Here is a 26,336-nt window from a genome sequence, read left to right on the forward strand (position 1 = left end):
TCTTGTTCAGGTTTTATAGCGTTAATTTGGTAGTAATCCTGATCTGACTAGGACCGTCTTCTGTAGAACTTATATTGTGGAAAATCAGAGCGAACAGAATATGCCACCAGTAGGATCCAAATAAGGAAAAGGTGACACCACTGAAAAATCTGAAGTCTTTATTCGAATAACCAGTTTAGCACTTTTGTCCTGTTCACATCCAAGACTTAATCAGAACTAAAGTCTTTTCACCACTTGAGTATATACTTAAAAATTAATTATTCAATTAAGCTATGTTACAACCATAAACTTCTTAAAGGTACAACACTATATTAATTCAAATATATACATATCACAAATCAAAAAGAACAAACCCACATAAATAACCGCATATATTTGTACATTTGTATGGACACATAACCTCACACTGTTAAAATCTCCCAATTACAATTTTGCTGCTTTTAATTTGAAAACAGATGTGATTGAAATGTAGTCATTCAGTCCTGGTTACTTACTTGCTTCTAAGTCCAACTTCCACATTAATTCTCTGCACTCTATAAAGTCCTCCCATTGGCCCCCTCTTGGATCCTTTTTTATCTGATCTAGTACACAAAAATGAATTCCCCTTTTGACAATGTTGTCCATGTTTAGCCAGCAATTTTTTTTCATTGTTTTTGCTGATACCACATATGTGTTGTAAATTTGCTACTCAAGGTCCTCTCAGTTTTACCTCTATAGAAGGAACTGCATTTATCACAAATGACAATGTAAATCACTCCACTATTATTGCAATTAAAATACACCTTCGTCTTTATAATCCTGTTTCTGGAAGTCACTTCAACACTGTCCTGATTGCTTATATAGGAACATTGTTTGCAAGCCCCACATTTATAGGTTGCCATTTTTCTTTGGGATCCAGTGTTTTCACTCTCTTTTGTTTTCTACCCTACCCTCGACTTCTCCCCTGTTTATATACCAACTTGGGGGCAATTATTGAATACCCTAGGTGTTTCAGGTAAATGCTGAAACATGCACCAATACTTAACAATCCTTTTAATGGTACTAGAGCTTTGATTAAATTCGACACATAATGCCTGCTCAGACTTAAATGCTGACTGTTATATTCGATACGTAAGGCCTGCTCACACGTATTTGTATGCTTACTCTTATGCTCAATATTCAAAGCACAGGAATCCACTGCTGTATTCACATTCCTAATGTTTTTTATGATGAGTACAAATTGTGAACTCCACCCAGTGGTAATCTTGTTTAATATTTCCACTATTAAAGATTCAGGGCATCCCTTCTGTATGAACATATATTTAATGTTGCTTTTGGTTCCAGACCAGCATCGTCCTGGATGGTACCTCCTATTGATCCACTTATTGACCTTTTGGCTCAACTGGCATGGAAGGACCCTGATGTGGTGGATCCCAACCCCAAGAAAACCAATTGAATATTATCTGTGCCTACGGACAGAAAGCACTGGAATAAGGTCTACCAATTGATGCTATGATGTTAACAGTTACCACCAAGAAAGAGCTATCAGAAGAAAGCTCCTGTGTTCAATCTCCTAACAAAGAGTCTAGGGTGATGGATGGATTAGGGAAACAGAGCTGTGCATCAGCAACTTTCACCCTTGGATTGCTGAACTATCGTGCTCATTTAACAAGATTCCAAAGAGACCTAACTAAAGAGATCACCAAGTCCCTCTTGGGGGTACTGCCTGTGGATGTTCAGAAAACAGTGGACTTCCAGCTTTCCACCCTACAATCCTGCTGTAATGTAGCGATGCATTTGCTCTCTTATGCAGCTGACAGTACGTCCAGAGCAGCAGGCACTGGCATTACCATTTGTCAATATGCCTGGATGCGGCTTTGTGAATTTGCAGAAGGGTTTAAATTGCCCTTTGTTAATGCCACATGATGGTTCCACCTGGTTTAGGATACACTCACAAGGAACCAATAAGATGGTAAGGCTTTCTGTACAGTAGGAGTACTCTTCTCCACCCCACAAAACAGAGATTGGGGAAAAAGATGTGGTTCCCTAAATTACAAAGTACTTTCCATGACTCCCAAGGTGACAGACCTCCCTGTGGGAGAGGGGAGTCAAATTTAATGGATGACGCTCAAGAGGTGGAAGTGGACCGCATAACCAACGCTTTCCTGGTCCATTTTCCAAGAAAGCCTTTCAGTGCCCCTGAATAGTTGCCAGACTGTTGCAGTCTGGGGGCAGTCGTGGGCACCTGTCTGTACACCCTCAAGCCTAGCACAGAATAACTTGAGATTCATGGGTGCTAAAAATAATATCCCGAGGTTATTCAATTCCCTTTTCCCTCTCTCCTCAGGAAAAAGAAGCGAGTCCACAATGTTCCACTCAGTCAGTGGGACTTAGCAGCCATAACTTCAAATTGCTAGAAAAAAGTCATCCAGCCGGTCCATCATGACAAGTTAGAATCTGTAGTTTTTTACAAATTGATTTTAGTACCAAAGAAAACCGGGGACCTCAAACCCATTTGGATCTCAGTCACCTAAATCAGTTTGTGAGACAGACAACGTTCTGGGTGGTCATGGCACAGTTCATTTTACCTGTATTGAGGAAGGACAAAAGATGTGCTCCATAGATCTCCAGGGTGCCTAAGATTACATCAAAATAGCAAAGCAATCCAGGAGGTTTCTCTGCATTCCCTGGGGCGGCTGTCGGAGGGGTCGGTTTACACGGGGCCTAGGATGGACCTGTTTACTCGGAGCAGGAAAGGACCAGTGCTTGGAGCGAAAATGCCTGCTGAACCTAGGGGGCTGGACTTGTAAGAAATCTTTAACTGTTTGCATAGATTTTGCTTTTTCTTCCATCTTTTTTAAGACCTCTTCTGCCTTAGTGCCAAATAAGTTATCTCTAGCCATGGCAAAAGCATCCTCATGCTTCAACTCTGACTCTGAGGTCATTTCTCAAGGGCCAAAAGGGATTAAAGCAACCTCTGCTAAGAATCCTACCCCCTCAGACAGGGATTTCCGAACATTGGACAGATGGGGTAAAAAAGTATACATCTCAGCTACTCTTGCTGTCAGGGCACTAAATTGTCAGTTCCATATGCTTAAATATCAGCAACGTACCTTGGAACTCCTTAAACAAAAAATGCTTTCCTTTCCTGCTTGGGCAGAATCTTAAGATTTACAAGGCTTAACGCATTCTGCAAGTCAAGTAACTAAACACACTTTGCACTGCGGTTTTGACACCGTAGAAGCTTCTTGCAGGGCAGCAGTCACTGGATCTGTCATTAGAACACATTCATGGCTTAAGGAACAACCCCTGCCAGACCATGTCAAATCTAAATTGTTGGATGCACCCTTGCACAAAGATAACTTATTTGGCACTAAGGCAGAAGAAGTCTTAAAAAAGATGGAAGAAAAAGCAAAATCGGTGCAAACAGGTAAAGATTTCTTACAGGTCCAGCCCCCTAGGTTCAGCAGGCATTTTCCCTCCAAGCACTGGTCCTTTCCTGCTCCGAGTAAATAGGCCCAGCCTAGGCCCCGTGGAAACAGACCCCCCCCCCCCCCAGACAGCAGCCCCAGGGAATGCAGAGATCTAAGCAGTGGACTACCTCCACTTCAAAACCAGGGAACTCAAAGCCACCCCCTTATAGTAAGAACTCACAATGGCTCACCTCCTCCCGACCTCCTCTCTGCCCACCTTCACTTACCCCTAGGAGGAAAACTCTCCTTTCACTCAAGCACCTGGGCCACCATTACCAAGGACCAATGGGTTCTGAACATTGTGTCTCAGGGTTACAAATTCTCCTTCCACACCCTTCCAACCCCAAAATGTTTCCCAGATCTACCACCAAATCATTGGTCAGAGGCTCAAACGCAAATCCATTCCCTGCTCTCTTTGAGGGCAGTAGAGCACGTTCCTGCAGAACAGATAGGCCAAGGCTTCTACTCCAGATCTTTTCTGGTGCCTGGAAAAGAGGGCACCTGGCACCCCATCCTTGATCTATCCATTCTAAACACCTTCCTGGTGATCCCAAAATTCAAAATGCTAACCTTTTGTTAATTTAAACTGAGACCACAGTAGCCTACTGATACAAGGTTATTCTGTTTTTCCACCTGAAAAATGGTTAAGAAATGACTTGGTTTCAGAACAGTCCTTGGTCAATTGTGATTGTTTCTTAAACACAAACTTGTCTTTGCTTTGGCTCCTTAGCAGCAGTACAAAGAACTGCCTGCTCACACCCTTGTTCTCCCCTCCCCTGTTTATTACCTTAAGACAATCCCAAAGTTAATAAATATTACCTGTGGCAGGCACCATTTTTAAAACTACAACCACCCTTGTCACTATCATATGTTCATGTTTCAGTTTACTCTGTTACCTGATTGTTTCCAGCCCCCTCATAAGAGCAACTAACACGGTCTCTACCCGCTTCACTCCCCACCCTGCCCCCTATTCCCTCCTGCCCCCAGTGATCCCACCTTTATTACACTCACAAACCCCTCCCATCTTTCCAATAGCCAACCACAGTGCTAACCCAACACTACCTCCTCCATCTTCCCACTACTATCACACCTCCTCAACTAACATGTACAAGCATAACTTACTTATGCTCACTGCATGCACTCTCCTTGCATATCTTACATCCTACCAAAGCTCCATTATTCCCCCACTCAACCACTACCACTGTACTACTACTCACACCACCACTCCTGTCTCACCCTCACTCAGCTCCCCTCCCACCAACTCATGAACCATCCCTATGCACCCCCACATTTTCTACCAACTATATTACTCAAACATAAAGCATCCCTACAACTTAACATAGTAACCCTCCCACCATATCTATTACCCACAGAGCACAATCATAAAGTTTCCCTTATAAACAAACACATTCAAAAACTGAGAAAACTAATAACCTCATGCATATCAAAACTAGCCCTAAGTGGAGACATCCACCCCAACCCTGGCCCTACCATCTCCAACCCCAATCCTCATAATCAGACTAGAAACCACAACTTCTCCCATATTACAGCCAATAGAAAGCCAAGTGACTTCCTTTTACTAAGCCTAAATATTAGAAGTATATCCAACAAAGTCCATGAACTCCATGCCACCATAGACTTGAACTCCCCAGATATAATCATCCTGACAGAAACCTGGCTAAAACCTCACATTACCAGTGAGCAAATACTCCCTACAGGTTATGGCATACTAAGAGTAGACCGGCTAAACAAGAAAGGAGGTGGTGTAGCTATAATATTTAAACAGCATCTAAACATCCAGATCTTAAAATCATCAGCTCCACAAATAGGCAATGAAGAAATAATATATACCAACCTCAAAATAAACCAAAACAAAACCATCAGCATAATTGGATGCTACTTCCCACCTGGCCAAAACATCCCTCAATTAGGAAACCTCCTCAGCTAGTCTACCCACCATCTCCCCCAAGAAACTATCATTTTAGGTGATTTCAATATTGACTGGCAATCCTGTTCTGGCAACCATCCAACCCATCATGTAAACCTTCATGGCTTCACCCAACTAGTCCAGTCACCAACCAGGATAAATAAAAACTCCAGCAAGCACACTACCTTGGATTGGATACTAGTCAGTAAGAGCCCCCAGTCATATATAACAGGCTGCTTATCAGATAGCCTCAGTGATCACTCCCCAACATTCCTACTCAAAAAATACCTATACCAAGCTAAACCTGTCATCTACCGTCAAACACGTAAAAAACTAAACTTTAACCCACTCACATTCATCTCATCCCTCAAAGAAAGTAACTGGCATCCTCTAAAGTACCTCAGTCTTGATGACGCAGTTGAATTTTTTAATACTACCGTCCTGAGCATCCTTAATTACCATGCCCCCATAAGACTTTCCAGAATCAAAGCACAACCCTCCCCATGGCTACAGAAAACCACTAAGTCAGAAATGAAAAACAGGGATAAAGCCTGGGAGCACTGGTGCAAAACCAAAACCCCCTCAACTAGACAGAAATTCCTAGAACTACACAATAGAGTCAAAAAGCTAATAAAACAGGACAAACTCCAATACTACCAGTCTGCCCTAGACTTCTCCCAACACAGCCCCAAACAATTCTGGTCCTCCACCCAGGTAAAGTCAGTACCCCTCCTCCTAACATCCCTCACTCCTCAGAAAATATTGCTACCTCATTCAACACATACTTCACACAAACCATGCTATCACTAGCTAAACAACACAACCCCCCTCCCCTCCAACCCACACCTTCAACTAGTAATCTCCCCACTGCCTTCTCTTTTTCTCCTGTACCCACCTCCAACATAAAAAAACTCTTAACTAAACTTAAGCCCACCAAATTAGCAGCAGACAACCTCCCAAGTGAATACCTACAAATCGCAGCTGATGCTCTGGCCTACCCAGTATCCATCTTGATTAACCAATCTCTGTCAGAAAGTTACGTTCCCACACTGTGGAAAGTATCACATATAATTCCCCTCCACAAAGGCGGACCCTCCACAGAATTAACCAGTTACCGCCCCATAGCTATTCTCTCTCCACTCTCCAAAATACTAGAGAGATGCATACACTCTCAGGTCTCAGACTACCTCCTTACTAACAACCTCCTTTCCAGTACTCAGCATGGTTTCTGATCAAACCATAGCACCACCACTGCCTTACTCTCCTTTACTAACACTATCCTTCAGCATAAAAACAATGGCTATCTCTCCTCTGCTACTTTCCTAGACCTATCTAAAGCATTTGACATGGTCCCACACAAACAACTTATCTCTGTCCTTAATAACCTATCCCTCTCACAATCAGTCACCAACTGGTTTCAGAGTTACCTGTTTGACCGCCAACAATCCGTTGTATGGCAGAATGACATATCTCCCCAACTACTTGTCTCCATAGGGGTTCCCCAAGGATCCATCCTTGGACCCCTACTCTTCTCTGTTTTCACCAAATATCTAGCTTCTGCCACCAAACATGGCACACTCATACAATACGCAGATGACTCAACCATCATCTGCTCAGCCCAGTCCCTACCCAAACTACAAAAAGTCACACAGGAAGCCTTTTCCTCTGTTGAAACTTGGTTATCTGATGCCCAATTAATACTCAACCCAAACAAAACTAAACTACTCATCTTCCAACCCACCAAACATACTCAAAATAACTCTCACTTTAACATCACAGCAAAAGACAACACCACTATATACCCAACTGAACACACCAAATTGCTAGGAGTGGAAATAGACAATAAACTAAAATTTGACATTCACATATCCATGACCATAAAAAAGTCCACAAAAAACTAGGAGCATTATACAGAAATAAGCAACTTCTCACCAAAGCAGCAAAGATTTCAATAGCAAATTCCCACCTTATATCCACCCTAATTCATGCCTCTCCAGTATATACTAACCTAAGGCAATGCGATACAAGCTAGAGACCTTCTACAACAAAATCGCCAAATTCGCCACAGGGGCATCCTACCATAGTTACCACTGTCTCTCACTTGCTGAACTGGGCTGGCTTGAACTCCCTCACCTCCTTCAATGGTATCAACTCTCACTCGCCCGCAAACTAGTAAACCATCCACTAAATGTCTCATCCCTCCAGAATCTACTCCAACCCTATCACACCACCAGACCACTAAGATCCAGCAACAAAAATCACTTGCAGATCATTAAAGCCAATAACTCTGCTGGTGAAGCTCTATTCTCTTGCACCATAGCCAAATTATGGAACTCCCTCCCACGCACAATTACCTGCATACCATCATGCACCCACTTCAAAACTTTACTAAAAGCGCACCTAAAAACATGCTGGCTATGCCCTTGCAACTCCCACTCTAATATCACCCACCCCATCCAACCACTGCCTTTCTTTCCACTCCACTAACTACCTTGATTATAGCAAGCTCAGATGCTCATAAGCCTAGTACTTATTATACAGCAGGAACTTCTTATTGTAACATTTGTTAATGTCTGTTATGTACTTCACAGATAAAGATTCTATTTGTCTACTGATGTACTATGTTCTTCGTCTGTAAATATGTTGTAAGTAATTGCCATGTAAATTGTTAATCGCTATGTAATCCAATGTAACCACTGTCTGTTTATTTTAACTGTGGAGCTTTTCTCCCCGGGCCTCCGCTGAAAATAGACCATCCAGTCGGACACTCCCGGTCAACAAATATAAATAAATAAATAAATAAATACTCCTCCAGCAGCTGCTACCCATGCTCTCCAAGGACGCTTGGCTAGCCACCCTGGATCTAAAAGAGGCCTACCGCCACATTCCTATCAGGAAATCATGCAGAAAATATCTCCGCTTCAGGGCAGGATCTCAACACTTTCAGTTCTCTGCACTTCCCTTTGGCTTATCTACTGCTCCCAGAGTTTTCACAAAATGCCTGGCTCTGGGTATTGCCTTTTGCAGACAAAGAAATATTCAAATTTACCCCTACTTAGACGACTGCCTTATTCATGCAGACAGCCAGGAAAAGCTGCTCAAACACCTGGCCTATGTAAAGAGCCTACTAACCTCCCTAGGGTACACAGTTAACAAAAAGAAATCAAAACAGGTGCCCACCCAAAGGATAATCTTCCTGGGAGCAAGTCTGGATGCATCATCCCAGATGGCATACCTTACACCAGAGAAACAAATGTTCCTGTCTGCCTACTTTTCTCAACTGGCCACCAGGCCCCAGCTTTCTGCAAGGAAAATCCTGCAAGCCCTGGGGTTCATGGCATCCTGCATACTCCTCATTCCACATGCCAGCCTGCATATGAGTAAACTTCAGTGGTACCTAAAGAGACTTTGGTGTCAACACTCACAAGACCTGGAAACTCTTCTACCTATAATTCCTTGCCTAAGAAAGGAATTTCTTTGGTGGGCAACAGCCTGCTCCCACAACAAGGGACTGCCCTTCTCCCCACACCACGCTACCCAGACCCTCACCATAGACTCTTCAGACTGCGCTTGGGATGCACACCTGGATGGCAGGTGCATACAGGGCCAGTGGAGCCCACAGCAAATCCCCCTGCACATCTATCAAAAAGAGGGGTTCTCCTGATCAAAACAGATAACACCACTGTGATGTGGTACATCAACAAGCAGGGAGGACTCACTCCTATCCTCTCTGCAAGCTGGCCATGACCCTTTGGCTCACAGCCTCTTCCATGCAACTGCAACTGTTAGCACAATACCTACCAGGCTCTCTCAACTCCCTGGCAGACCAATTAAGCAGACCCACATGAGTGGCAGCTCAACAGAAGTACCTTCTTCCTAATAACTCAGAAATGGGGAATCCCAAAGGTTGACCTCTTTGCCTCCCACACCAACCATCAGTTCAGCAAATTCTGCACCAGGGAGCATCATTGCATGGCTTGGAAAGTGGATGCCCTGTCCTTCCCGTTGGTCAACCTCTCAGTCTATGCTTTTCCTCCCCTACCTCTCATCCCCAGGGTACTGCTCAAAAATCAAGGAGGAAAAACCAAGGACCATTCTTATAGCTCCAGACTGGCCCTGACAGCACTGGTACCCCTTGCTGTGCAGCCTGTCCTTGCTGCCTCCATGGCATCTTCCTCAGATTTCAAATCTTGTAACCCAGAGGGAAGGGGAAGTCATGCATCCCCAATTGCAGCCACTCAATTTGGTAGCTTGGCTTATTCCCTAACCCCAAACCAATCTACCTTCCTCAGTAAACAGGTTCTGGATATTATTTGTGAGGCCAGATGCCCTAGCACCAGAAAGTCTTATGCAGATAAATGGAAAAAGTTCTGCACCTGGACCCAGGCTAAGGGAGCCAATATGGCACAGCCCTCCATCCCTGTCATCCCTGATTACTTAGCTAACCTACTACACAGTGGTCTCTCTTTCTTTCAAATTCATGCCTCTGATATTTCGGCTCATTTTCTCACTCAGCAGCCCCTTTTCTCACACCCTTTGATCAAACAATTCCTCAGAGGGGCTAGCAACTTGAGGCCCCTCAGAAGGGCACCAACACCAGCTTGGGACCTTAACTTTGTCTTGGAAAAGCTCACTCTGCCTCCTTTCGAACGAGTTTCTTTTGCAGAGCTAAGATTTCTCTCCTGGAAGACGGACTTCCTTCTGGCCCTCACTTCAGCCAGAAGATTCTCTGAGCTGCAAGCACTCATGGCTGTGGAACCCTTCATCATCTTCCATGCAGACCGGGTATCCCTCAGAACTAACCCATCCTTCATGCCCAAGGTGGTGTCCAGTGTGGCTCTCAACCAGTACATTCACTTGCCACCTTCTTTCCTAATCTCCAGAACAAGGGGAAAAGGATTCTGCACACTCTAAATATGCACAGACACCTCAGATTCTATCTGGACAGGACTAAATCCTTCATAAAGTCTGATCAATTGCTGGTTAGCTGTGCTACAGGGGCAGAAGGCAAAGCCACCTCCAAGCAAACCATTTCCAAATAGGTAGCACACTGCATCCATTTCTGCTACAAACAGCATGGTAAGCCTCCCCCAAGGGGGTCAGGACGCACTCCACCAGAGCAGCCTCCACCTCTGCAGCTTTCCTCAGAGGAGTCCCCACCAGGGACATCCTGGAGGCTGCCACCTGGACATATGTTTACACTTCTACCAGGCATTACCACCTGCCTCTCTTCTCAAAATCCAGGGCAGGGTTTGCCTCTGCAGTCTTGCAGGGCATCCTAACCAGCCCCTAGCTTCCTTGATTGCCTCCACCCATTTCCTCAGCTTTGGGAATCTACCCAAATGTGATAACTGTAACAGTGAAACACAAAGAACATAGTACAGTTGTGTACACTTACCATAAATGTAGATGTTCGTGTGTATTCACTGTTGCAGTCCTGGTTTCCCTCCCTCCATCCCCCTTTTTTCTCTTTCTCCTTTTGTTACCATTCTTCCTTGTTGTTGCCCTTTCCTTACAATGGTCATATTGGTATTTATTTTCCACTGGTGGGGTTCTTCCACCAGAACCTTGCCTCCTACTTTGGGGCTCCTGACAGGTTAGGGCAAGAAAAACGGATGTTATGGTGTCGGCTGCCTTACTTCTTACCACTGACGACCTGACATCAGTCCTCAAGTGACAGCAACCGACGCAGAAATACTAAGTCTCTGGTATTCGAGCCGGCTGAGGGCTACCCTGGCAGGGATAACCCAAATGTGATGACTGCCACAGTGAATACACTCGTCCATCTACATTTATGGTAAGTGTACACAACTGTACTTTACTGATCAGTGCTATGAGTCTCACAAGAAACTGCACTCCCTGGAAGCTGTCTTCACGCTGGAAAATGCTGACATCTGTTCAGTTACTGTAACATGGCTTAAAGTCACAGAAGGCACTGTGGCAGTGCATGGCTGTAATGCCTTTCCTATCACTCACTGAACATGAATGAGCAAAAGGCAAAGGTGTATCTATGTATATAAAGGATAAGCATACACCAAGGCTGGTCAAACAATATGACGTGCTTCCGTTACTCCATGTCCAACTAACAATGGGAAAAATCTACTACCACATTTTGTTAGCTACAGGTTCCCCGTCATGAACCAGGAATGCATACCTCATGCCTGAACTTACTAGAATCATTCACCATCCAGCCCAGTACCATACACATGGGTGATTTTAACTACCCCTCCATTAATTGGGAGGCGTACACGACCACTAACATGCAGGACCAAAGATTTCTTGACATTGTAAATTCAAATGCCCTGGAGCAGCTAGTTTGCACTCCCACTAGGGGAACAAATATCCTAGACCTGGTACTCTCAGAAATGTGAGAGTGCTGCCCACCCCGTAAGTGTGATGGCCTCACTAGTAAGATCAGATCACAAAGCAATATCCCTTGAAATAAAGGTCATAGTCAAAGTAAACTTTATTGTCATTTAGAACTACACACGTGTAGCCTAAACAAAATTTCATACATCAGCCCAATTCTTGAGATTACAAAGGAAAGTGAAACAACACATACAAGTAGAGGAATAAATATAACTAACAAATACAGTACTACTCCCAGTACACGCAAGAAAGTGTAGAGACATTTACCAACACTCATAAAAGAAAAGAATAGTCTCCCCTGAGTTGAATTAACTACCCTGTTTAAAGTAAAACAAAACACAGCACAGATTGAAATGCCCAAGTTGTTTGCCTAATATTGCATTGAGTGAGTTAAATAGTACTGACTTTGGATATAATAAATAAATGTTACACTCTCTTGTACTATACGAAAGTATATATTGCAAAAATAAATAAAAATTGACTTATGTGTCCAGACACCTGGGACTAGTGCCAGAGTTCAAAAGTCTAATTTCTGTAGGGTAGAAACTGTTACTGAATCTTGTAGTCCTGCAGTGGATGCTACAATATCTCCTGCCCGATGCCAGATACTTAAACAGTCCATGAGCAGGATGCATGTTGTCCTGTATTATTTTGGTGGCCTTTCGAATGCTTCTTTCAGAATAAAGATGTATCGATGGAAGAATGGAACCTGTTACCTTCTCTGCAACCCTCACCACTCTTTGTAGCTCCTTTCTATAACTGTGCAGCTTTCAAACCATGCTGTGAAGCTGCAGGTGAGGATGCTGTCTATTGCACCTCTGTAGAAAGTAGAGAGAATATGAGGAGGAAGCTTAGCTTTTTTCAGCCTTCTTAAAAAGTGGAGGCATTGGCGCGCTTTCTTGACCAGTTGGCTGGTGTTTCTCGACCACGAGAGATCTTCTGATATGCGTACACCCAGGAAATTCATACTGTTAACCCTCTTCACACTCACACCATTGATCCTGAGCACTGGGTGGTTTGTTCTCCTTTTCTTGAAGTCGATGGTAATCTCTTTGGTCTTGCTTACATTCAGGTCAAGGTTGTTCTCCTTGCACCAACTGATCAGAGATGCCACCTCCTCTCTGTACGCCCTTTCATCCTCCTTTGTGATGAGCCCCATGATTGTGGTATCATTAGCAAACTTGATGGTATGGTTGGATTTGTGCTTGGCATAGCAATCGTGGGTCAGGATGGTGAATAACAGTGGGCTAAGAACACATCCCCTGTGGAACCCAGGTGTTTATCGTGATACACTTTGATGTGTTCTTACCTGAACACACCCTTTGTGGTCTCTCAATCAGGACGTCCAGGATCCAGTTACAGAGATGTTTACTGATTCCTAAATATGCCAGTTTTTCTATCAGCTGCATTGGTACCACTGTATTAAAAGCAGAGCTGAAGTTTATGAACAGCATCCTCACATAGTTGTCTTTGCTGTCTAAATGCTCAAGGGAGATGTGTAGTGCTACTGATATGGCATCAGCATGCAAACTGCAGAGGGTCAAAATCAGGAGGTAGGCATGATGAAAGATGCTTTTTGATCAGCCGCTCAAAACATTTCATAACAGTGGATGTCAGAGTGACTTGTCTGTAGTCGTTAGGGCTGGAGGGAGTGGTTTTCTTAGGTAGTGGGATAATGTTAATTTTGTTGAAGCATGAGGGTATTTTTGCCATGGCAAGAGAGGTGTTAAATATTTCCTTGAGCACTGTGCATATTTGATCAGAACAGCCTTTTAACAGCTTGTCAGTATGTTGTCTGGGCCAGCAGCCTTCATGGGGTTCACTGTCCTTTAGCTCTTTTCTTGCCTCCTCTCTGTGGAGGCTGAGTACTGTGTCCTTCTCATCAGTGGGTAGCTTTAGTGCCAACCTGTTGTTTCCTCAAATCTGCCAAAGAAGATGTTCAAACTGTCAAGGAATTCAATGCTGTCCTCACACTGTGCTGATCTGATTTTGTAGTCAGTGATTTCCTGTATGCCTTGCCATAGTCTCCTTGCATCCTTCATGTCTTCAAAGTGGCTCTGTACCATTCTGCCATACTCCCTCTTAGCCTCCTTTGTACCCCTCCTCAGATTACCTCTTGCTACACTTAGGCCTGCTTTGTCCTTAGCCCTGTAAGCTGTGTCTCTCTCCTTCAGAAGCTCATATTCCTTAGGGGTGAGCCATGGCTTCTGGTTAGCTCTAATAGTCATACTGTTGGTATTTGTTACCCCATCAACACAGTTTGAAGTGTATGCCATCACTACCTCATTGTACTCAATGTTCAGATGCTGATTTACTGTGGGTGCCTCCTTGAACATATCCCAGTTGGTTCTTTCAAGTCTTGGAGGGCCTCCATAACCCCCTCGGCCATACCTTGATGTGTTTCTTTGTGGGTTTCTCTCTAACCAGTGCAAGTTTTTAAGTTGGTGATAGAAGATGGTATAATGGTCAGAGTTTCCATTTGTGGAAGTTGCACTGCCTTATAAGCTTGCTTTCTTTAAGTTTATGCACATCTTGTCCAAGATATCACCCCTTGTAGGAATGGCCATATAGTGATGGCAGTTTGGGAGTACTTCTTTCAGATCTGCTTTATTAAGTCACTAGCTGCCACATGCGCAAAGTCAGGATGTTTGCTCTGCAGCTCATCTGTGTGATTGCATAGTTTATTTAGAGCCTCAGTGGTATTACCACTAGATGAGATATACACTACTGTTACACTGACCCTATTCAGCTCCCTGGGCAAGTAAAAGGGTCTAGATTTAATGGACAGGAACTCTGTTTTCCCAGCAGCACCCCCCCCCCAAATTTAAGAACTTCTCCAAGGTAAATTACCCCTTATTAAAGGATGACATAACTAGTTTCCATTCTCCCCAAATCCAGAAAACACAGAAACCTATGCAGAGGTTTACAGAAAAAATCCTGTATGACCATGTAAACAACTGCATGGAAACTGCATTACCAGACCGAAATAAACCCAGGTCAAACTGTAAACACAAGCCCCCCTTGTGGACCCCTGGTGTTAATACATTGTCCAGCAAACAAAGGTATATCCTGTCGAAGTAAGAAGGATGTGCACAACAGAGCAGATGTCTCTTATTAGTCTAAACAAGTTCTTCAGGGTACTAGTCAAGTCTCTGAAAGCAGACTTTTAGGTAAAAATAGCCTCCAAAGCCAAGTACAACCATAAGACATTTTTCAGTTATGTCTGTAATCTTAAGGGCAACACCTGACAATTTGCAGAACTCATTGTAGATGGCATCACCTATACTCATCCAAAAGATATAGCAAATCTACTGGCAGATAAATTTAGTTTAAGTTCTCCCCCAAGAAATACAATCCACTACTTCACTGCCAATCATCATCAAGAAGCAGGTTGCCACAGCGCTCTCTAAAGCTGAAAACAAGGCTTCAAAAGGGCCTAATGATATGCCATGTTGCCTCTTGAACAGCTTAAATCACGACTTATCAGGCCCATTAGGATGTGTATTTAACCACATCCGCTGGACTGGCTATGTCCAGATAGAGTGGAGAACAGCAACAGTCATCCGTCCGCATCAAGGGGGACCATCTGCTGACCCAGGAAATTGCAGACCCTTAAGTTTGACTAGTCTTATTCCCACTGAACCATAAAGCCATGGAACAAATAATCATGGACCTGATAAATAAGGACGTAGGAAACCTCCAAATACTGGACCTGACCCAATTCAGCTTTGTCAGTGGGGACATCACTAGTAATAGCCTGCTGAATCTGGTGCAGTTTTTTGAGAAAATCACGAAGGCCATGGATGAGGAGTGGTACATACCACCTTCCTCAACCTAGCAAAGGGATTTGAAATGGTTCCCTATTTGGGAATTATAAATAAAGTCACAAAACTGGGCATAAATCCCTACATCACCATATGGATAAACAGTTGGCTGACTGACAGGACACGTGGTTAAAGTGGGTGACTCCATATCCATTAAGGGGGCTGTTACTAGTGATGTTCCACAGGGCTCAGTGCTGGGACCACTTCTGTTCAGAATATACTTCTCTGAAGTCAAGGCAAATGTGGAAGACCTCTGAAAGACAAGGTTTGCCGAAGACTGCAATCTGGGCGGGGCAGTCATTGTTTCCACCAGTGATGTAGACATCCTTCAGGAGGGTCTAGATGAGACAACTGATTGGTGCCAGAACCATGCCCTAAAACTAAATGTGAAAACATGCATTATTATACCCTTTGGGAAGTCAAACACCCATGCAAATTACAACATCAGTAGCACACCACTAAGAGCAGATTCACAGGTGTGAGTTCTAGGTACACAGATGAATAGTAACCTGAACATTGACTGCCGTGTGCTCACAGTGGTGAGGAAGTCCCTTCTGTGTGGCACAACTTATAAGTAAAGGTATAGCATCCAGACCCAAGGAAATTATAGTCCCACTGTACTCTGCCCTCATTAGATCAGTAATACATCTGAACCGGATGAAAATCAGACAACTTGTATTTTACATTATGGTAAGTACATAACTTTCATATACGTTACATTTTTTTTTATAAAGTGCCCATATCCATAGTATGTCACCAACTAGTCTGTATCAAGTAGTGCTCTAAAAGTACAGTATAGTGCTTCTCCAACATACTTTCCACCATGCAATATGTTTCTTTGCTAAGTCCTTCATTTTTTGTTCACTTCTGTTTCAATTCCCCAAGATCAGTTGTCCTTTTAAATGTATTTTAGCATTAGTATGTAACTTATCCTGCTAATTCATGCATTATAGTACAATTTTTAGTGTTATATAATTGCAAGGTCAAACTAGTTTGTCAAAATACTTCTTTAAAATATATATTTTTTCTGTTGGCTGTATTCATTAATCATCAGTGGTTGAGTGTGAATTGTGTTTGTTAAGGTTATATTATCCATTGTAGCTCTTGTAGCTGGATGGGAAGAAAGATGAAAACTAGTTATTTGAATATCAACTGCTTTAATATGCCCTTGGGTTTTTTGTGCCATTTAAATGAGTGAAATACAATGCATGATGTACTCTGTCTTTTATAAACTATAGAGGCAGTTGTATAAAATGTACTTGTTCGTTAACAGAAGTAATGGTCTGGAAACGGATGGGTTGATATCTCCAGCTGAAAAGTTTAACCTTCAGTTGACCATCCCATACTGTAATTCATTCAAATGTAATTCATTGCTTTTTTCCTCAGTTTACATACCCTCCAGCTGACTATGAGCTACTGTCTAGGGCTGATCATATAGCTGCTTTTACCTTAATTTCCTTGGTACTGGAACCATACCAGTGTCTGATCAGGAAGGGGAGTTTGGATGGAGCCCATCAGCAGGCAACATAACGTATACTGGTCTGTCATAGGTAAAGGTGTCCTTCTGTCATAGCTGGACTGTGGTCTGCTGTATATTATTGCTGCCTCAAGTGTGCAGTTCTGACAGCCTTGTAGCTGAGCCAACTGTAGCTTAGAAGAGAGATTTCCAAGACAAATACACAAGTTCTTGTAAATCTGGACAAAGTGTTAATTTTTCATGAGTTCTAGTGGAATGCCATAAGATGTCTTCAAGGCTTTAGATGAAGAACTTGTTACAGTAATTGTGCTGTTGCTGTCAAATCATAGGAGAGTCTACAGGTACCCAAACAAAAATGGCGCACAAATGGGTTGTAATGGAAGAAGAGGCAGGTCAGCATTATGTAAGATAAAATATGACTGTACCTGTGCCAGTGAAAAGGAAATGGATCTATAGCTTTATAATTATATAGAAATATGAAGTTAGATATGTTTATACAAGAGAGAATATCTAGCCAAAATATGAATGATGACATTATGCATATAAAATCAAAATTCTGTTTTGGTGTGATATACATCATGATATTGTAATTGTACACACTAGAAGTAAGGATGTGATTGAAGATTTCAGAAAAGCTTTTGGCAATATAGAGAAAGCTGTTATAGGTTCACAGATTACACACTAGGAAATCAGTTATCCGACTAGTACTGAGGGGAAAAAAAAATCCGGTCTCATTATTTTATTATGTACAAGTAACATTTTACACCTGAGGCAAGCCCTCTTTAAAATTGTGTCTTGAAAATGAAACTGAGATATGGATTTAAAAGTACATGTGATAGATTATAATTTCTTTAATTATTCACAGACACACACACACACACACACACACACACACACACACACACACACACACTTACAGAGTGCATTTATTTTGCAGTGGACAAGACATGGGAAGCATTCTGCAGATCGTACAAAATCTCATGCAAGGCGAGGAGGACGGTGGTGACCCAACATGTCAAAGGTAAGTCTAGCTGGTTTAAAATTTTTTGTCTTGGCAAAATTTAGATTGACATTTGGTTTAACCAGAACACTTTATAATGGAATGTGAAAAAAAAAAACGTATAAATGAAGAGAATGTGAACTAAAATTCTAAAAAACTTTATAAAATAAAATTTAAGGTGTACTATATTGAAAGAAAAACTACATAAACAATTTAAAAAAAATCAGCTTTATAGATGTCCTTCCAAGATCACTGTTACAGTATTCCTTATAAAAGGGATATTCTACCAATTTTAGCCTTATGTCTGTCCAGTATATCAAAGCCTGGGCCCTTCTACATGTCATATCTCAAAACGTATGATCTAAGGCCAACATTGGAACTACATAATGGTATGGTAAAACCTCAGAATGTCTTTGCTGCCAGTCAAAATACAGTATTCTTTGGTCTGTTGGTCTCATGTCTGAGCTTATTACCTGGCCATTTGGAGCTCATAAGTACCCCTTTGGGGACCCTTCCTTTTTGTTTAGTTTACTGTATTTTTAAGTACATGTCATCAAGAAAATGGAAATGTGATTCTGGGAGAAAGAATCCCCATAAAGACCATCATGATAAGTGTTTGTTTTGTTTGGAAGTGGAGCATAGCCATAGAGAATGTTTGATTTGTTAATCATTCATCCATAAGACCTTACTTAACCATTTGTCCTCTTTATTTGTTCACTTGGAAAACCAGAGTTATAACCTTTTTGCCAAGGTGACTATGTTGGCTGACTCTTCCCAGTGTGACATCCGTCCTCTGCAAAAGAAAAAGTCCAAGAAATTTAAAATGGAAACCACAGCTGTCCAGCCCCCAACAGGACATCTCTGCTGTGTCTAATGATGAAACTTCAGACCATCTGATTCTGATGCCAGCTCCTGCTATTGTGACTCTCTCAGAGGCCGATATGGGACAGGCCACTTGCATGTCCACTGGGACTGATCTGACATCTGTTGCTGACAAGAAGGAGAAACCAAGATTGGTTATTTCAGAAGAGCTCCTCATATCCTGGTATGTGAGGAAGTGTCCTGTTCCCTAATTGAGGCACATCAGAGCTATAATGGTTTGAGATTTATGCGGGCTGACATTCCCACTGAAGAGAAACAAAAGACTAGGCATGTTTCTCCTGTGGTAAGAGACCCTCAAAAGAAATGGCAGGACTTGACACACTGACTCTTTAAAGCATTCCTGTCTCTAAAGCTCCCTCAGAATTTTCAGGTGCTTTCTACTGTTGGGACCCTGATGTTATGTAGTCCAATCTCGCCTACATTCTTACCCGTGGGTTTGGAGCCGAATATCGGCTCCGACTCAGCCAAACCTTTCTAGCTCGAAGTCTTTCTATTGGCTGGGCTAAGATGGTATCCCATGCTGCATTGCTCTATATCCCCAGATCTCGTTTGCCGCTTGTGTAGCTCGGACGTGGTCTCACTCTTGGCTGTGGCTAAGTACCTTTTTTGTTCTTCTTGAGAGAATTTATTACAAACAAAAGTTATTTTAATAGCTATTCCTAGTTTGGTGTTATTTGTGAAAAATTCTTGACCTGGAAGACCGTCTTTTTAGTAGCCATCACATCAGCCAGACGCATTTCAGAGATTCAAGCTCTTTCTATAAAACCCCCATACTTGATTTTTCATAAGGATAGGGTTTCTCTCAGACTGAACCCTTCCTTTCTTCCCAAAGTGGTGTCTATCACTAATCTTAATCAATCTATTGAGTTGCCAGTGTTTTTTCCCCAGTTCTCAAACAAGGCAGAATTTAAATTTCATCAATTGGATGTACACAGACAATTACATTTTTATTGCACAGAACCAAAGATCTCAGAAAATCTGATCAGTTGTTTGTTTCCTTTTCGGAAAACAGAATTGGGTCTCCTGTCTCCACAATCACTCTGTCCAGGTGGATATCCAGTTGCATCTCTTTCATTTATTCTTCAGGGTGTAAAGATCTACCGTTCACGGTCAAGGCTCACACTAATCGGTCTGTATCTACATCTGCAGCCTGAGAGGCCAGATTGTCTATGGATGATATTTGTGTTGCGGCTACTTGGGCATCTCCTCACACTTTTGTTACTCATTACAAGTTGGACGTGGTATCTAGGGGCAGGGTATTCCTTTGGTTCCACAGTGCTCAGGAGTATTTTCCACTGAGCCTCCCAGGATTTAGGTGCTGGGGATGCTGTCCCATGGGTAAGAATGTAGGCGAGATTGGACTACATAACATCAAGAAGTTATGTACTCACCATAATGTTCGATGAATGTAGTCCGTCTCACTTCACATTCTTACTTACCACCCACCTTCCCCCTTCCTGGAGGATCTGGAGGTTAGGACTGGTTTTCAGAGCTCCCTTCACTCTTGGTTTGTTCTTCCTTTCCTTGGGTGTTGTTATGCATGGAGTAAGACTGTTGGTGTTCGCAGCAAACTAGATCTGGGGATATAGAGCAATGCAGCATGGGATACCATCTTAGCCCAACCAATAGAAAGACTTCGAGCTAGAAAAGTTTGGCCGAGTCGGTGCCGATATTCGGCTCCGAACCCACGGGTAAGAATGTGAGGCGAGGTGGACTACATACATCGAACGTTATGATGAGTACATAACTTCTTGTTTTCTTCTGCTCCTTTAAAAAGGCATAGGAATTGTTTTTTGGAAGATGAGGACCTCTATTCTGCATAAAAAGAATCTCTGGCATATTCTTTTCAGATTCATCCTCCCTTAGCTGTGGCTTCTGATGAGGAGTATGTTGTTTCCCTGCAGAAGAGCTTTTTGGAGGTGGTACCTTTTATCTGATTTACATTTGGGGATAGTCTAATGATGCAACACTTCCAGTGGGAGAGTTCCAGGTATATTCAACAGCGGTGTTATGATTTACTTCAGATAGTTTCCCAAGCCTTCTGCTATTCCTCCTGTGCTGGAAGCACTATTGGATACTTTTTGTCAGCCTTTCAACATCTTGATTCTCAGCCTCCTGCTTCTGAAAGATTTTATAAGGTTTCTGATTATCAGAAATTCCTTTATAAGACTCTTTCTCTGATCTTTCTGTTATTTCTCTTTCTGCAGACAGACTTACTAAATTGCTCACTTCCCCAAAAGTCTGCCTGTTGATAATGATAGCAGAGCCATGGCCAGATTTGGCATGAAGGTATGTAATTTTATTTTGGCTTTTAGAGCCATTAACTATCAGATGCGCATGACGAGCTATGTGTTACCTCTGCTGTCTAAATTTGAGGATAGCTTTGGTGCTGTGCCCGATTCTAACAGTAAATCCATGGCCTTATCCTTGCTTAATTTTACATCTCAAGTAGCCAGGCACTCTATCAAGTGCAGCTATGATGCTTCTTCAAGGGTGACTGTGTCTGGGTCAGTAATTCACATGTACTCTTGGCTTAGGCTCCAGTCCCTTCCTGCAGATGTTAAAGCCAAGCTGATGGGGAGTCCCCTTTTGACACACAGAATTTGTAGGATTCTTCAGCTACAGATTTATTTAAAGTTTTATATGACAAGGGTAAGGTGATTGCAAGACCTGAAACAGATCTTCCTTTCCTCTGTCCCAAAGTAACAGGGGAATTATCCCTCTAAAGTAGGTACTTTTTTTAGGAAGCAACAACGACAGCACCCAAAGGATAAGTGGCCTTCTCAAGGTAGATTTCCAGAAAAACCAGGACAGGATCCTAAAAGTCAAATCCCTCCTTTCCTGGCAAACCTGCTTCCTGTATCACTATTCCTTCCCTTCCCCTCTACCAAATGCCTTTTCTCCCCAAAAAACTCTTTCCAGTATGGCAGCAGATCACCATGAACCAGTGGGTTCTCTCAGTTATCAAAAAGGGTTAAAGAAAGTCAAGGAAGTCTCTTCCCCCTTTTGCAGGCATTCCTCAACCTCCTTCAAACCATTTATCTCTGTTACCTCCAATTCTACAGGATCTTTTGGATCAGGACATTCTTCAACTAGTTCCTCCCTCTGAAGAAGGCAGTGGTTTCTCTTCTCGAATGTTCCTGGTCCCCAGTAGGGAGGGCTCCTGGAGACCAATCTTGGATTTTTCATTTTTCAGCACATTACTTCTGGTGCTCAGTTTCAAGATGTTGGCAATTTAGACTCCTTGTTTCTCATGCTTCTCCCTCTAAGCAAACCATCTCCTCCTGGATATCTGAGGTGATTTCCTTCTGTTATTCTTTTCATGGCAAGTCTGTGTCTGCTTCTGTTAGTGCTCATCCATCAGGGCTGTTGCCTCTTCTGGTGCCTTCTTCAAGGAGTTGGACACCAATTTCAGCCTTAAAGCTGCAAGTTGGTCTTCATTGCATACCTTTGCTAAGCATTATAAGTTGGATATGGTTTCTAGGGCCAAAGCAGGTTCTGCTGAAACCATATTTATGCCCTATGTTCTGTGCGGAGAGCATGAGTGTGACATATGACACACACAAGATCTCTTTTAAGCTTATTTATACTGGCTGAAAGACGGGCTTCCCAGGGCAGGAAATCCCTTCTGTAATGAATACTGCAATAGTGATACAAAAGGACTTCACTGAGGTTTCAGCGTGTGTGTGCGCACGTGTGTGTGCATGTGTGTGCATGTGTGTGCGTGTGTGTGTGCGTGTGTGTGTGTGTGTGTGTGTGTGTGTGTGTGTGTGTGTGTGTGTGTGTGTGTGTGTGTGTGTGTGTGTGTGTGTGTGTGTAAAAAGACAGACAGAATGTGAAAAAGTTCCTCAGACTTTTATTTTTTTTTACACTACTGCCAAACCTGACCCAGTACCTATAGCTTTATTTGATCCCACTGCTTCTAAGCACTTAGTTAATTCCAATTATGCTATCAGACTATATTATACATATGTAATACAGTTAGATATAAATACATGCACATCTACCTTCTGTTGATAATTATTATATTTAATATATTTGCTTCTGTATATAATTTGCAGAATCCAGCATGTTGGAGAACAAGGTCACATAGCTTTACTTGGGCATAGTTTAGCAGCTTACATTTCAGTCTTGGAGAAGGAAAGACTTAGAAGGATGACTACCAGAATCCTCTCTGACACTACGCTCTGGCTTTGCCGTCTTTTCAGGTATGCACATCACTAATTCTTTTTTCTTCACTTGGCAGAGGATCTCAATGTATATCCACATTTTTGTTTTTGTTGCTAGAATAGATTGCGTACACTGTACACTTTGATATTATGCTTTGCATTTATGTAAAAAATGCAGTACTTGACTTGTAATGCTTGGTAGAACAATTTGTCATGACATTTTACAGTATGTTTAACATTTTGTCTTTCAGGATATGTTAAAAATAGTGTTAAGATTTAAACTTAAAAATGCCAATTTATTTCACTTGGGAAGGCGAGTGTATTCTTTCAGAGATTCTGTTGACAATATTTGCATGTCTTGGTTCATTCAGTATGCACTTGTGGGTCATCTGATGCATTACTGAGCATGGGCTCTCCACTTTGATGCTGCAGGTGGTTACATTTTACTAGCAGTACTATGAGTTCATCATCGTCTTAGAATAACCTGATGCTTGATCTTCTTGGTAAAGTTCCCAGCTATTTTGGAACTAGAAACTGGGTACATTGTAGTTCTCAAGCTTTGCGCTTAGAAGCTTGAGATTTTGAGCTTCATAGTCATTTCTTTCATACGCTGTGCAATTCAATAGGTTCATAGGTTGGTACTAGGCTCTCTGCCCGAAGGCATATATTAGCCCAGCCACGTTGTGCGGTATTCACCACCCCTTTAGTAGTTCCCTAGACCCTTGTACTAGCAGCTAGTACCCTTGGCCCCTATCTAGTAGTGCTGTTGGTGTGATCCCCGGTGTGAACTTTCTGTTACCCATCCACTCATCAAGGTTCCTCTTGAAGAGTGATAGTGAGGGGCTCTGTCTTATGTAGATCGGGACCCTGTTCCATAGTAAAGGAAGTCTCCATGAAGGGAATCTGTCCCTCCAGCATGTTCTATTCATTGTTGTGTTGAGGTTTATATCCCTAGAGCATGTAGCTCAAGTAGATTTGGTTTTGCTAAGATGGAGCATGTTCAACAATTCTGGGTTGGACATAGCTCTGTACGTTAGACAGAGATCGCCTCTGAGAAAGCGGTATGCAACAGAGAACAGTCTTAGCTTTTTCAATCGTGCTGCATAGGGCAACTGTTTGAGGCCAGTAATCCTCTTGGTTAGGTACCTCTGTGGTCTCTCCAGCTGCTGGAGATGTCCAGCCAGGTACATTCCAATTGGTGCAGTGTACTCAATAATGGGTCTGATGAGGGAAGAGTAGAGGGGCACCATTACATCCTTAGATCTTGATGCGAACCCTTTCGTGATCAGATGGGTCACATAGAAGGATTTTCTAACCACTTTGGCAACATGGTTATCAAAGGAAAGCTGACTATCTACTTGGGTCCCTAGATCCCTTATTTCTTCTTCAGATTTCAGGGGATTACCTCCTATGTTGTAGTTTGCGGGTACTCTGTTTTTTCCAAAGGGGATTACTACGCATTTTTTTGCATTTAGCTTGAGACCATGGCTTTGGCACCATGCATCAGTCTCATTTAGGCCCCTCTGGAGGATCTCCATGTCTGCCAGAGACTCTGTTATAGCACCCGGTTTGCAGTCGTCCGCAAACTTAGTCAGCCACAGCCCTTCCGTGCTTGCCTGTACTTCTGAGAAGTATATGCCAAACAGGAGGGGCCCCAGGACAGAGCCCTGAGGCACACCACTCGTTACTGGTCAACATTCTTGATGTTTCTGGGTATTTTGTGGAAAAGTATCTGTATGGTGGTCATACCTGGAAAATATGTGGTAGTAAGTGAAACCACCTCTGCATCTTCTCTCGTTACTACGCCCAGGCCCTTTATTTTTCATAACTGATTTTATATGGTATAAAATTTTGATTTTCTGTCTAAACTCATGCTGCCTCTATGAATTTTACCAGCTGTGTTGTTCGGAGCAAGGTACATCAGTCTGTATTGTTGTAGGATTGTGGCATATTTCAGTAATTGAATCAGAAGGTGTAGGAAGTTGCAGTTTATTGCTAAGAGGTCATATGGCGCAGTGTAAGTGCACAACTACTAAACCAACATAATGGATACTGTGGTGTCTGTTTACATGCAGGCGTTGTAACTTGGCATCGTAACCTTTTTCTCATGCTGGAATAATGCGTAGATGTGCGACTCAGTTTGAAAAAACAAAAACACTTAAATGGCTTAAAATGTGACAGGCTGGGTCATTTGATTAAAAGATGAATACTGTATTACCATATTCATGTATAACATCATGTTCTTACAGAACCAGTAGGTGAAGACCTTAGTAATCATAATGCTGATGTTGGACCAGAAGTAGAGAGCAAACAATTACGTTGTTGCTGTAGCACTAACATTTATGGGACTAGTGACACCCATGTAGTCAGTAACCTGAAGCCCACTGATATGTTTGTAGGTCAGTGTTTGACATTGTGCTTGATTGTCAGTGTCCTCTTGGCAGAGTGATTATAAGGGCATTTCCTCTACCTGATCATCAGTGTTAGATTTTTCCACCATTAAGTGTCACATTGGCATAGTGACTATGAGGTTATTTCATGGATTATATTTTAGTGGTTCATTTTCACATTAAGTATTGGTTTGCTATCTTGTGGTCTAGATTGTGACTGAAAAGGATCTGTGGACTAGCTCACTTACCCATTTAACAAATGAAACTAAACTACTTGTCTTCTTACCCGCAATTTATGTTACTGATACAGCTGTTTTGTCTTTTTAATGTGGTACATTATTGGGAACTGAGCACTGCACTTTTGGAAAAAAATACCTTTGATGGAATGAGACCAAGATGTGATTCAAGTAACATTGATTCACAGAAATGTGGGATAGCCAGGTTTGTAGTTTTTTCTAGTGCTGCCTACAAGTCACTTCATTCTTTCATAGTCTCCACTCACATGCCAAAAGAACATTTGCTCCCCTATTCCATTCACTGAACAATGGTTAGTGGCAAAAAAGAACATAAAATGGTGTTTGTGCGTGTGTGTGTGTTGTGCCTGGTTTTACAGAAAGGCTTCCTGCTTACGGCCATGGTTTAAGAAGGTAAGCATACCTTTCCCTTGTGATGGCTAGCTTCTTACAGATAAGGCCTAAAGACTGACATCTGCTTGCAGCTGCATCCCATTCGTGTTCACTTCTGGCAGCAGTGCTACTAGTTTTCAGACATCTGCTGTTATAATGAGTACCCACACACAGCGTTCTTTCTCCATGAAAGTTAAATACCTTCAGTCATGGAGATTAG

At 42.4% G+C, this 26,336-nt stretch overlaps 1 protein-coding gene across 2 annotated transcripts in view; it reads left to right on the forward strand.

The window, feature by feature from the left end:
• Positions 1 to 26,336, forward strand: part of PDXDC1 (pyridoxal dependent decarboxylase domain containing 1) — a 674,140-nt gene that overhangs the window by 148,163 nt on the left and 499,641 nt on the right. For both annotated transcript variants that reach the window (XM_044089172.1, XM_044089173.1), the window contains exons 4-5: positions 17,987 to 18,070; positions 22,993 to 23,139. In XM_044089172.1, the coding sequence (XP_043945107.1) occupies positions 17,987 to 18,070; positions 22,993 to 23,139 (231 nt within the window). The remainder of the gene's footprint in view (positions 1 to 17,986; positions 18,071 to 22,992; positions 23,140 to 26,336) is intronic.

The sequence above is a fragment of the Protopterus annectens genome, chromosome 12.part0 (assembly GCF_019279795.1).
Source record: "Protopterus annectens isolate FY-2018-M chromosome 12.part0, PAN1.0, whole genome shotgun sequence".
Classification (NCBI taxonomy): domain Eukaryota; kingdom Metazoa; phylum Chordata; order Ceratodontiformes; family Protopteridae; genus Protopterus; species Protopterus annectens.